We start from the raw sequence: 13,662 nt of genomic DNA, 5'->3' as shown, positions 1-13,662 counted from the left end.
CGCACCATTTGCCATTTGGCTAAGCTAGTAGAGGCATTTTTCACTTACTATATTTTGTGATTACATGCACCAAGTGTAATTCGAACTTGTTGCAGTAGTATATATAGACAGAGTAATGCTTTTAAAAGGTTCTTGCTCATTCAAGAGACGAAATCTACTTGAAATTTTTTTGTAGATCCTCTCCTAATATGTAGCTCAATAGACCAAATTCATTCTGTGTGCGTAATTAAAGCAATGCCACTCGCCACAACTAGAAGTGATAGGGAACGATCAACTAACCAACTCCCAGTGATACAGGAATACATTCATCATTGACTTGATAATCTTTTTCTATTGATTTAAAATTTAAAGGGTGGCACACATTACTTGGCCAGAGAACATTTTCAAATTATAGTATTGTTTTCATTTGGTGTCAGTTTTGGAGTAATATAGTTTTAAAAGTCAAGGAATCTTTCCCAATTGAAAGTTTGAAGCATTGCCAACTTGCGAATTCAAGCATGTATGTCACAAAAGAAAACGTTGAAATTTTGGAACAAACCTGAGTTCATTTTCGTAGTAGATTGCAGACAACTAAGGGAGACACAGAAAACAAGATGGAAAAAGAGAAAAAGAACTCCGCCAAATCGTTTTCGATGAATGGCGGAGATGGCCCTAACAGCTACCTAAAAAATTCCTCTTATCAGGTACTCATTTCTACACTATTCTTCAGTTCTAGTAATCAAATTTGCTTAGTAGTACTAGAACTTCAAATGCACCATGAGTAAGCAGCCATACAAATCCTACTGAAAGTCGTCCATTTACGTCACAGTATATATGTTAAGATCTTAAATACTGTGTACTATTGCCTCAAAGCTTTGGTGTAGCAGATCTTATAAAAAGTGATGATCTGATGTCCAATGTGATTTTCAACTGTACAAATTAGAAAAGTCGTAAAAGCTAGCTAGTAGCCCCAGGCCAAGCAATGGCCATTGAAGAGACTAAAGAGGCATAGAAAACTATTTATGAAGTCCTACGGAAATAAGATCATGATGTTTGTATTTTTATTTTATTTTTTCCTTTTTTTGTCCCTTATAGATATTTATTTGAGCTTTCATGCTTTTTCCAAGTTCCCTAGAACTCAACTATGCAACGAAAATCACATCTTAGTATGACAATCCTTCATCGGATAACTAAAACTCCTTAGGTTCTCAATTCTCATTAGATCAGTCCTTGGTCAAAGCACAAGATCATTGCTACTCGAATCTGGTATCTCTTAGTTGAAAATACTATCAGATAAATGATTGTACAAGACTACAAGGTTTCTAAGATTACAAAATCAATATCCTTTAAAAGGTACTGTAGGAAGTTATGAAGTTTTTCCGTGGAAACTTTCAGATATTTGCCAAGTACTTATCTATTTACTAAGGTAAACTAGTCAGTCTCTTTACCGTATTAAATGTTTATACATTTTGTACTAATCTTACTAATATGCATTAGCAATTAAAAGTTGACTAGACATCATTGCGACATTAGTTAACATCACATTTTACTGTTAATAGAGAGGGGCAGTGGATGGTGCCAAAGGAATGATAAGAGAAGCGATTGAAGAGAAGCTTCACATTTCTTCTTCCTCTCCATCAGACACAATTTATATTGCAGACTTGGGATGTTCGGTAGGACAGAATACATTCATTGCAATACAGAACATAGTAGAAGCCATAGAACGCAAATCTCAATCGCAAGGCCTTGGTCCCCAAACCCCTGAGTTTCAAGTATTCTTTAGTGATCAAGTCTCAAATGACTTCAACAAACTATTCACTTCCCTTCCTCCCCAAAGACAATATTTTGCAGCAGCAGTACCTGGTTCTTTTTATAATCGTCTATTTCCAAAGCAGTCTCTCCATTTTATTTACTGTTCATATTCACTTCAATGGCTCTCTAAAGTACCAAAAGAGGTGGAAGACATGAATTCTCCTGCATGGAATAAGGGGAGGATTCATTATGTAGAAGCACAAAAAGAAGTGGTGGATGCATATTTTGCACAATTTGTCAAGGACATGGAGTCATTTTTATCAGCTAGATCCCAGGAGCTTTTATCAGGGGGATTGATGGCGCTTATTCTTCCAACGTACACAAAGGAAATGCTCTCCATAAAATCATTTCGCCGTCCACTTGACATATTGGGAAGCTGCCTCATGGAAATGAGCAAAAAGGTTAGTGACTATGAATGTTTCTTTGTCATAATCTATATATAGAGAGCTAGAGAAGTACCTTAAATCCAGATTCTTGTAAAGTATTAAATTAGGATTCACAACGTTTCCTAAAGTACATTTCCTATGTTCTTGTCTAAATAACTCCAGGGAATTGTGAGTGAAGCTAAAGTGGACTCCTTCAATGTGCCTGTTTACAGCCCATCATCCAAAGAGTTGGAAGAAGTAATAAAGAATACTGGTTATTTTAGCATCGAAAGGTTAGAGCTGCTGAGCATTTCGAAGAAATACAAGGCTGGGCCAGATGCAAAAACATTTAGCATGCACATCAGAGCTGGTCTGGAAGGCATAATTGATGAACACTTCGGAAGAGAGATCATTGATGAGTTGTTTGTTCTGTTTGCTAGGAAAGTTGCAGAATATTCACATATCTACAACTCTGAAAATAGGGTTAATGAAGACTTATTTGTCATTCTCTGTCGAAAATAATTTGTTAAGCATGCTAAGAAATGGAAACAGTAATCTTAGTGTTAAATTGCCAATTTCTCCATTTGCTCTGTTCGGTTTGCTGTCCAATGGGTTGCATTTGCACCAATTTCCCTCTAACTTCCCATTTACTACTGTTTGGCCCACTATTGCATAGAACCCGTTACAACATATAAATGGCTCCCACAACACCCATTTGTAACCCAAAAACCCATGCATCCACTTCAAAGGTCAATTATATTAATATATTAAAGGCTCATATATGTCAATACTCTCCTTTAACAGGACACGATAGAAATACACAGGTAGAAAGACTGAACATCTTCACCTGGTAGGAGTTGAATTTCTCCATAAGCTCGAACTTATGTGAAGGGTCAATTTTATTAATATATTAGAGGCTCATATATGTCAATACTTAGTTTGTGCGGTTGTACCAGTTATATCAAGTTTGGATCAAGAAAATTGGAATATGGTGTCAAATAAATAGTTCCACTGTTGATTTATGAATATTGATTTCTTGTATTTACATAAACCATTCATGTGGATACTGTCCTGAAGCTTTCTTTAAGAAATAATATATGATTGAAATGTCTTCTAACGGATATTTTAGCCTCGAAAGTTTGGAGCTACTTGGTCTCTCAATGAAAATCAGTGCAGGAACTGGCATGCATGTTAAAGCTGGTATGGAAGGCCTAGTCAGTAACTCAGTATACACACATGCGAGATACTAGACGAGTTATTTTTGTGCTGAAAATTGGATTTGTCACACACTAACCCTGAAAATAGGTTTCGAATCTTTGATGCAGACTACTTGTTTGTGCTGTCAAACTAAACTAATTTGTTGTTGAGGCCAAAGTTGATGCAGACTTACTTAAACGTGGAGTATGGTGAATTGAATATTATAAGCTTGATGAATTAGATGAAGGGGGCAGAGAGGGCTGGTATTTATAAATTTTTGTCCAATTTATAAAAATAAAAATACAATTTAAAATGAAAGTTAGGAATTTCCCAGCAGGGTGTTCAGCCATGCAGTCTCTAGTGTCCAGACTGAGGTTCCCTGAGATTCCAGTGCCTCAACATGCAGATGTAGAAACACCACAGAATCCTTCATCTCGAGAGTACATTATAACAATATTTAGATGTCAGGCCAATTTCATATATACATCCCTCAATATTATCAAATATATAGAAATCCAACAACAATCACCTTTACGGCCTTAAATAGATCCAACACATTGCTCAAAATTTTGAAGCTCAAATTGTATACAAGAGACTATTTTAGTAACAATTACATTGGTTATGAAAGGTAGTTACAGTAAACCTCTTATAACATTTGTTTGCCGTAATCTCCAACCTCTTTTATGCTGTGACCTCATTTTCAAAGAGAAGTGTTCGCCGTTGAGAAAGAACAAAACCACAAAAAGCTCTTGTAATGAAAGACCCAGTTCATGGTTCAATCCTGAACTTCGGTAAAAAAATTCTTGTTTGAAGCTCACACAGAACTTCATGTTTCCCTGAAACATCAGGTGAATGAGAAACAAAGACTCAGATCACCTCTGTAAAGACATATTATGGGAAATTAAGAATAAGGAGAAAGGAATAGCAAGCCTCAAGGAAAGCAATTTTCACCTCTCAGAAGCAGAAGCAACCTTTTCCATTATCATTGTTTCAGCTGCACGAATTGCTTGCTGTGACCCCGTGATTGTTACTTTTCTGCCAGAGAACAAGAATTAGAGTATTAGACTACCTCTCTACCAACAAAATCAACTAACCAAAACCACAATATGAGCCAACTCATAAGCCTTCTCTAAATACCTGTCAGATGTACCAGACATGAAATCTCCCCGGTCCGAGATCTTTATCCTGGCTCCACTAGCCTACAGCACAAAGGATGATCTTAGCTATAAGAACATTTTAAGGCAGGATAATTAGAATAAAGGAAAGAACCAGATAATGCATTGGTTATAAATTTTACATAAGAAACTCTGCTGCTGACTTCTGTTATCTGTATACCTGATTAATCTCCATTATATTCCTTCCACCCCGACCGACAACAACTCCAATATGCTCATCGGCGATACCGATTGTCACCGAACTGCTCCGATCTTCCTGAGAGCCAACATAAGAAACTCATGTTACTACCAAAGGTGATTTTGTGAGATTCGATGGTTCAGTTTATTCGAAAAAAGAAGCTCACATTAACTACCAATGGCATCATACTCGGTCAAGAAAAAACATCACCGAGTCATTATATAATGCTATTGCAAGATATTACAAGATATTACATAACAATACTATTGCAATAAATAAATCCTTGAAACCTCAAGTCCCTAAGGAAACCAACAGTCCTTGACCGACCATATACAGACGCTTTGATATCCACCAATCTTGTGCACTTCCACTTATTCTTAAAACTTTTTATACAATCACCTTACAAAGAGCCTCCGCCACCCACCTAGCCATTGGAGAAAGAGCCTCACAAAGACGTCACCACAAGAGCCTCCCTAACATCCCCAGGATGGTTCCAATGTTTATTGAAAGATGAGAAGAATGACTCCCAAACACGCTTAGCCACCTAACAAAGAAGTAGAAGATGATCCACCTCCTCGCAAAGTAGGAGAACAATGTAAAACTCCATAACTCTGGCATTAATTTATCAATAATTCAAATGCACCTTAGATATACCATCCAAGTTAAGAAAACGACTTCAAAGGGAAATCAAGTCATCCATACAATCTCGTGTGGAAGGTTGGCGGTAACAATCGCATTCTGTGCCTTTCGCGTTATATGCTTGGCTAGTGTCCCATAAAGAGACTTTACCCAAAACCTTTCGCTATAATCCCAATTCCAAATTCTATAATCTTCCTCCCTAAACCCTTCTCCTTGATAGATAAACCGGGAACAACTCGTCTACATATAACCAACTACCAATTGTCAAGGTACCTTTTCTGCTTGGAAACCGCACTCTCTTATCACAATTATTCACCAGATAAGATAGTGCATCCAGCCTAACCATAAGGGAAGCTAGAAAATCAATTTCGCATCACTAAATACTCTTCGCACCCCAAGTTCCAAGATATGCCGTACTCAGTTTTAACCAAGTGATCCATGATGGGTTTTCCTTTTAACTTAGATGAGCCAAACAACAAACTATCCTCTCAGAAAAGAATCTAGTGACCAACTCCGGAGTTGAACGGAATCCCTCTAAAAAAAAGGAGATACATTAAGGATCCCAATCCAGATCCGACATTCATACGGGATAAGAACCAGACCAGTCTCCCACCCAAAATGTTTCTCCACAAAACGGGAAACAATCACTCTCCTCCAAGGTAACAACTATGAAGAACTTTTCATTCTTTCAAGGATCTTTTGAACACATCACAATGGAATAGTTACCCTATTACCTTAAATGCCCTCCCAATGTGATCTCAAAATTTTGTCTAGAAATCAAGCATTGTGTGCAAGATAATTGTGGTCTCTGTGAAAACCATATGTTCTTTTATTGATCCGTTTATCGATAAAAGGTACGTATAAATATAATCAGAAACCAATTTGTACATCAATGATCAATTCCAGGATAAGTACGCAAGCAACTTCTCACACTGGACCCCCAACCAAACCAACCTAAAAATATTCCAAACTCAAACGAACACGGAAATCTAGGGGTGGGGGCAAACTAAGGCTACAAACCCTACAAAACAATTACAGCTTATTAAGCCATCAGATGACGACAAGAGTCCCCCATTCAATCCCCGGCATCGTCACTTCCCTCCTAAACCTCCTTGTCCTCATCCCATGGTACATCCTCCCTCCTCAGATCAGCTAAAATCAAAAATAATCCTCCCCGTCTTCATCATAATCCTCCCAACATCCACCATCCTCTGTACCCTAATCCTCCCAACGTCTATGAAAAATGACGTCCAGAAACCCACAGGAAACTAAAAGCAGAATATACTAAAATGACACCTGACATGTGTATCATCATAATATGGTAAGTTGGAATGGAAAACTAGTGAAGCTGAAACGACGAACCTTGTTATTCTGAAACTTCCCTCGGGCACCATTTGGTCCATAATTTATTGCGTTGTATGGTACTGCTCCAACAGGAGGAACCAAGTATCCATATTGAACACCGTGAAAACCGGAGAAGTTAACACCTAAAAGTTTAAATTGGTGAAAAATAAAATGCATCAACTTTCACTTCAATATTCTCTGATATTAGATATACCAACAACCATATTAAACAGTCGACCACTAGCACACATTCAATAATTGCCATTTTCCACAACAAAAAAGATAAAAAATTCTTCAAAAACAAATATAATACAAGGAGATTGAATCTGTTACTTTTTTCAACCCATTGAGTTCCATTCATCAAATATGCACATATATCAAAGAGAAAGAAAAATTGTTATTCAGTATAAGATAAAAATGGGGCGTGCACAAGTACAACCTATAGTGTGACTCTGTAAGTCTCATGGCTAAACATCACCTCATCATGGAGAGAGGCAAACTTCTCCGCAGACACGTGTTCGACAAGGATGTGCACTAGCTTTAGCAACTAAACAATGGTGGAACAGTAGACCGGGAGTTCTGACAAGGCTTGAGGACCCTGCTGCCACATATTATAGATTTACTTCTTAATGAGCTCTTGGAGTTACACTCCAATGACCTGGGCTTCATGTATCTTCTTTCTTCTTTTTTTGTTTTTTTACTTCCATGTAATTTTCCCATTTCTAATTAAAATTACCCTTTAGCAAAAAAAAATTAACAGTTTGAACCAGAAAAAATATCATAAAAGTGTGCATAAATGTATTTAGTGCCATGCTTGATGTAAGGATGGAAACTTGGCGGGCTGGGCCCAATTTGGGATTGAGCCTTATCGGAGTCAAGTTTTATCGAGCTTGGACTTTTCGGTTTCAGTCTAGATCAGGTTGTCTATGTAAACATAGCACACATGTGGGCTTCTATTCTCGGACTGGAGGTTTCACACATTTTTCAGATTTGAATTCTTGGTTTATAACTGAAAAAAAAAAGGGGATCTATGTACTAGAAAATTTTGAAAATAATACATCATGTGAAAGATATTGGAAACAGCATATATAAGAGTGGTGAATTAAGTAAATAAAATATCAATTAAAATGGTTTGTTTTGGTGATATAATATCTTTTATATTTAGGCAGGCTTAATGAGGCTTTGGATATTAATGTTTTGAATATTAAATTTTATTAAAGGAAGCTATTGTGAATTTACATAAAAAATTTCTTGTTGGTTTGATATTTTCCTATTTTTCGGTAACTTCAATTTCCAATAAACATGAAATCCATACAAAATTACAAATAAATTTTGGGTTAATGTGTTCCCATGGTCTCACTGTTTAATCAACAAACAGCCTAATCATTTTGCTCAAAGAACTAGGACACAAGGCTTAGCCGTTTAGGCTACACACATGGGTTGGACTAATTAGTAATCCTTTGCTTTGGACAACATCCCATCCATACTCATATTTGTTTGTCAACTCCGTAGAAGGGATAGGCTGTTGTCCAAAGCAAAGGATTACGGTGATAACTATTTCATATGTAACCATAAGTCCTCCTGACCCAATGTATAAAAGAAATAGAACTAAAGAGCACAAAAAAAGGTTCAGAATTTCATATCGAGCATACAAAGTCCTCAGGTAACACTTGCATCATAGTGTTATAAAGCAACCAATAGTGATGGAAAATATGCATTGAACTAGATAATGTTAACACAACCGAACCTGCGTATGTAAATGGAGCAGTCATAGATTGCATATAATGAGTGTCTTCCATTAGTTTTGACAAAATCAGAATGATTGCCTGCATTTGCTCATCTAAAGATCCTGTCAATGTCACCAGCCTATCACTCAAACCAATATAGTTATGATCCTGAGGAGATATTTTGATGCCAGCTTGTGATTCTTCAATAAAAGACCTGTTTGAAAGCGTAAACTTGATGTCAGCAATTGTCGGTGTATACGTGGATGTCATTAAAGGAGCCCAATTTAAAATAAAGTTACAATTTGCCTACATTCACAAATAAAGTTATAACAAAATCCAGGACAACAACAGTGTAGAACTCTGCAGACAATCACCAAAACCTTTGATTTCTTTACTTCCCTAGTCTTCCTCTAGTACAGACCTATGTCTGCTCGGGAGGCATATATAAAAGATTTTTTTTTAAAAAAAACAAACAAAGATTAAAGCGTAAATAACCATTGTCTCTAAAGTGATCAGTGTTACATGGCGTATGTTCCCCGGACACATACTGTATGATATCTCAATTTTTTACATTTCGCCGTGTCAGACAATTCCTATCCGTATCGTACATACACAGTTACACACCTATCCAGATCAATGTAACTTACAAAGCGATGCATTCTTAGACGCATCTACCAATGAGTTCAACATTGAACATGTCGATGAACTAGACAAAAAACATTATTAGACAAAGACAGAAGAAAAGGGGGGTGGGGGGGGGGTGGAGGCCTAGGAGCCTAAATTTGGATTTTATATTATTTGGACTCTAATACTCACAATGCAAAATCATTCAACTGCAACATATTTTAAACATTAAATATCCAGACAAAACAGAGTATTGAAAGTTAAAAAGAATTATATTAACTTTATTGTGGCTCCTCCCTTCCCAATTATGCCACCGCAAGAACTGTTTGGAACAATGAGCCTCACTTTTGATCTAGGATCACTACTATCATCACCATCTTCAGAATGAACCTACATTTTAAAAGAACAAAATAACACTTGTTAGTGTTAACAAAAGAAAGCTTGATCATAAAGTAGACAAAAATGAGTATTAGACCCACCTCACTTAACAATTTGGACATAATAAGTTCCATTGCCTTGATTATATCATCAAATGCACCAGATATCATAATTATTCTATCTGAAGTTCCGGGAAAGAATTCGTGATTCCGTGATAATTGAATGCGAGCTCCAGACTGTGATTGGAACTCAGTAATTGTAGAGCCGCCCTTTCCAATAACGGAACCTGCTGCAGCATTTGATACAAGAAATCTAATATGTGCAGGTTTCTCCTTGTCTTCTGAAATGACCATCCATGACAATAAAAAAAAAAGTATAAAGAATCGAGATAATATGACACAATTATGCACACACACTAGCAGATAAAGAAAGATACAAAACTTGGTAGACATAAATAATTGTTGAAGTGCTTACAGAATATATAAACTCAAACTTCTCTTTATGCACGCTCAAGTGGAAAAGGCAGCAAAGTAAGGGGGTGACCAAAAAAAAACATAGACGAAACCAAACAATACTAGAAAAAAATGGGTTTGCCACTCCCACTTAATTATCCTCTGCGCAAACGGTTTATATTATTTCATTATTACAAAGGAAAGGGGACAAGGGGAGGATGAAATAGGAGGAAAGCTAAACAAATTCCCTCCATATATAATCGACACATTATCTTATGATCAACATGTATAAATATTATGATATATAAAAGTAAACTTTTGGTAACACCTCAGACTAAGAGATAGCAAAAATCCACTAAAACCATTGACCTAAAACTCCGTCTTGTATTGTTGTCAAGAATCATAGTGAACAAAAACAAACTAGAAATTGGGCTCTAGACACTTTCTTTAGTGTCTTTTTTGTCTAGAGAAAGACCAATATTATCTTTTGATTCTACTCCAATTTTAACAACATGTCACTTTTTGGGTGTATTAACTGTTTTTAAAACTTCTTATTTTTCCTTTTTACCCTTTCATTTGTAGCGCCAATTTCTTCCACAAATAATAAATATCTGAAAATCTAATGTGCATAAAATTTTGTAGGTGTGTGTCAATTGAGGCCACTCATCGGGCAAGGGATGCGTGTGTATTGCTCCAAGATGTACTGCAATCAAATAATACAATTGTCTTATAAAAAAAACCCATTTGTCCTTTCACAATTTCACAATTTGAATTACATCAAACAAAGCTTAAACATGATATTCAAAATTATCAGAGATGCATTTTAAATTGTTAAAAGCTGTATTGAAATTAGTTGTAATCAACATACATTTTTTCCGTTTTTGAAGTTGATGTTTTCCACATTGTTTTGGTCTCTCTAGAAATTCATCTCACTTTTAATTGGAAATTTGTAGATTTTGGATGAATTTTAGTTATTTTGATTAACCCACTACTCTTTTGGTAACTGATTTAGTTCGTAGTTTTTTTTTTGTTGGTAGTTGGCTTCTTTAGTTGGGACTAATAAAAGAGGTCAAAATTGTAAAAGTCAGCCTCAAATTTGAGACAGATGTCAAATTTCAGTTTTTATGGAGGAAAAACAAAAAAAAAGTTTGCTATTTCCTCTGAACATAAGAAATTTGCGTCTGTGTACCTATACCCAATTTTCTGCAAAAACAAATGCCCTCCTCTACTAATCTATCTAATTTTACATCCAGTGTAGAAATGTTTGAAAAAAAAACACAATCAGCCTCCCTGAATGTGATCTTCAATACTACACTCGGGATTCACATTTTGGTTAAACCACATTGTCATTACACAGATCCCAAAATTCTAATAGTACATGCAAAGCTTCCAATTGAAAATAAACATAAATGTAGAATAATAATAAGAATATATTGAATACAGATCTCGAGGAGAATTTAATGTAAAACCTGAATGAGGAGAAGGAGGTGGAGGAGTTCGTCCTCCAGATCTCTTCGGTGCGACTTCGGGAGAAGAAGAATCTTGTTCTTGTGCTGCTGATGGAGGTGATTCCATTTTGTTATTATTTATTTACTTGTCCTCAAAATGAAACAAATAATTAGAGAGCGTTTTATTTTTAGAGAGAATCGTCTGTGTCTTTCTTTTCTTCTTGTTGTGTTTTGGGTTAACTTGTAATTTTCGTGAGGATGGATATTATAGGACTTGGGGATGTCACGTGTCATGTCATGCTGGCGGTTCTGGTCCGCTTCATAGGGCTCCCTACGTCCCTAACCTGACATTAAATAAGTTTACACCAATTATTCAAATAGTATAGCACATAAGAATAATGGAATGCCAAAGTTGATGTTGATGTTGATGAAGAAGAGGAGATTGGGTAATAAAATGTCCATGCTAGGGAAGCACGGCTGGAGGCTGATAAATGATACCGAGTCTTTACGGGTAAAAACTTTCAATAGCATCTATGAATGGCACTGTGTTCGGTTCTATCTCGAGTTATACATTATTATTACTAAAATTATTATTTTTAATTACGAAATCGATATAAAAATTGGTTTTTAGTGCGACAATAATACTTACTACCGATATTTTTATCCTCTCATAAAAAATAATGGTCATAAATTCAATGCTATTTGAAAGTTATCTAAAAACTTTAAACATATCTCATAAACACATGTATTTTAAATCGAGCACGTGTACATATTATATTATATATGTACATGCATCATATATAGAATAAGTACATCATATATAGAGAATAAGTACATGTCCCACAATGGTTAATTAGCGTTGTACGTATTTATTATCCTATATATACACGTGTAATATATCAAACACGTATACGTTTATTAATTAATTTATACGATGTATTAGTTATACATAATATATATGTTGACGCTGACATTATTATTAACATTTATAATACACATGTTTAATGTAATATTATAAAACATGTGTTTAGTAACACACATTCACTATTATGCTATATATATTTAGTAGACTATTATACCTAACAAACAAACATTATATATTATAATGTTTGGGTTTGCATATATTTATTTATAGTGTAATGTAATACTAAACTTTATATATCAAAATCATAATAATCGGTTATGGTTTCGGTTTGGGTACGTCATATAATGTACACATTTATTAGTTAATATATACAGTGTACGAATTAATTCATAGTATACATGCGTGTAGTTGTTGACATTATTATTAATATTTATCATACACATGCTCAATGTAATGTTACAAAACATGCATTTAATAACTTACATTCATTATTATGCTACCGCCCTTATATATTTAGTAAAAGTTTACACCTAAAAAAAATAAAACACTATATATTATAATGTTTTGGTTTGTATTTATTTTGCATGTGTAATATAAAACTAAACTTTATATATCAAAATCATAATAATCGGTTATTGTACCCACCAGTTTTTTACTATTCGGTTCTAACTAACGGGTTCAGTTATTTATCAATTCGGTTCTTGAAGACCCACTTTTAATGGGTCTAACATTTTAGGACCCAAAACCGCTATAAACAGTTTTGGTTTCGATTCGGTTTCGGATAATCGGATACCCATGCACACCCCTAAAACAACATCCATGAGCCAAAATATAGTAAAGGAAATAGCTACGAATTTTATTTAGTGCTACAAATGTTCCAACTTACAAGTCTATAAAAATTCAATTTCTGGCATAAACAACTTGAAATAGATAAGATTTATACCAAAGAAAAAAAAAAGTTGAAACATATAAGATAAGAACAACGGTTATGCCAACCCAAATTCTAACCTAAAAGAACACTCCAAAATGCAGCAAATAAAGCAAACACATAGAATATCCGAAGATCTTAAACTAAAAGGTAACCGAGTAGAATTAGCATTGCATTGACTATTTAGCGGGAAACTAAATATGGTGAGTTAGAAGAATTTGTGGTTGGAGGAGGGATGAGGTCGAGGGGAATTTCCACTCCAATTTCAGCACCATGGGTTACTTTGTTCTTTGTGGTATTATTTGGTGCGGATGGTGGTGGGGGATATGACGGTGTGGGCTTTGATGGAGGAGAGCTGGTGGTGGCTTACCACGACGTCTACCTTCTGTTGCTAGTAAAGAAAGTAACAAGATGAGAACAAACGAAAACTTAATGAATGTAAGTACCCTCTGTTCTACATTCATATCACTACAGCACACGTGTCCACACACTAGGTCGTATCTTCACAGCTCGATCACCAGCTCGTACCAAGCCATTAGGACGTAACAACG

General features: G+C 35.4%; 2 protein-coding genes across 4 annotated transcripts; one reads left to right on the top strand and one right to left on the bottom strand.

Moving 5' to 3' along the window:
- The first annotated feature begins 460 nt into the window (after window positions 1-460).
- LOC147487276 (loganic acid O-methyltransferase-like) lies at window positions 461-2,746 on the top strand. Its single transcript, XM_086571628.1, has 3 exons — window positions 461-683; window positions 1,539-2,192; window positions 2,340-2,746. Exons 1-3 carry the CDS (start codon window positions 594-596, stop codon window positions 2,676-2,678), a joined length of 1,083 nt encoding a protein of 360 aa, XP_086427754.1. The 5' UTR covers window positions 461-593; the 3' UTR covers window positions 2,679-2,746.
- Window positions 2,747-3,809: 1,063 nt separating this feature from the next.
- Window positions 3,810-11,670, bottom strand: BTR1L (binding to TOMV RNA 1L (long form)). Of its 3 annotated transcripts, none has more exons than XM_086569696.1 (9): window positions 11,340-11,670; window positions 9,520-9,758; window positions 9,321-9,430; window positions 8,437-8,630; window positions 6,708-6,832; window positions 4,689-4,784; window positions 4,491-4,552; window positions 4,305-4,388; window positions 3,810-4,189 (listed from the first exon to the last, which is right to left on the bottom strand). In XM_086569696.1, the coding sequence occupies exons 1-9, from the start codon at window positions 11,443-11,445 to the stop codon at window positions 4,180-4,182; spliced, it is 1,026 nt and encodes a 341-aa protein (XP_086425822.1). In that variant the 5' UTR covers window positions 11,446-11,670; the 3' UTR covers window positions 3,810-4,179. The 3 variants fall into 3 exon arrangements, with proteins under 3 accessions (XP_086425822.1, XP_086425823.1, XP_086425824.1); XM_086569697.1 differs by having other exon boundaries at window positions 9,520-9,755; window positions 11,340-11,573; XM_086569698.1 differs by lacking the exon at window positions 3,810-4,189 and having other exon boundaries at window positions 4,301-4,388; window positions 11,340-11,572.
- Window positions 11,671-13,662: the final 1,992 nt, after the last annotated feature.

This window comes from Coptis chinensis, chromosome 7 (genome assembly GCF_015680905.1).
Source record: "Coptis chinensis isolate HL-2020 chromosome 7, ASM1568090v1, whole genome shotgun sequence".
Classification (NCBI taxonomy): Eukaryota; Viridiplantae; Streptophyta; class Magnoliopsida; order Ranunculales; family Ranunculaceae; genus Coptis; species Coptis chinensis.
This window is presented reverse-complemented; position numbering and strand designations above follow the sequence as displayed.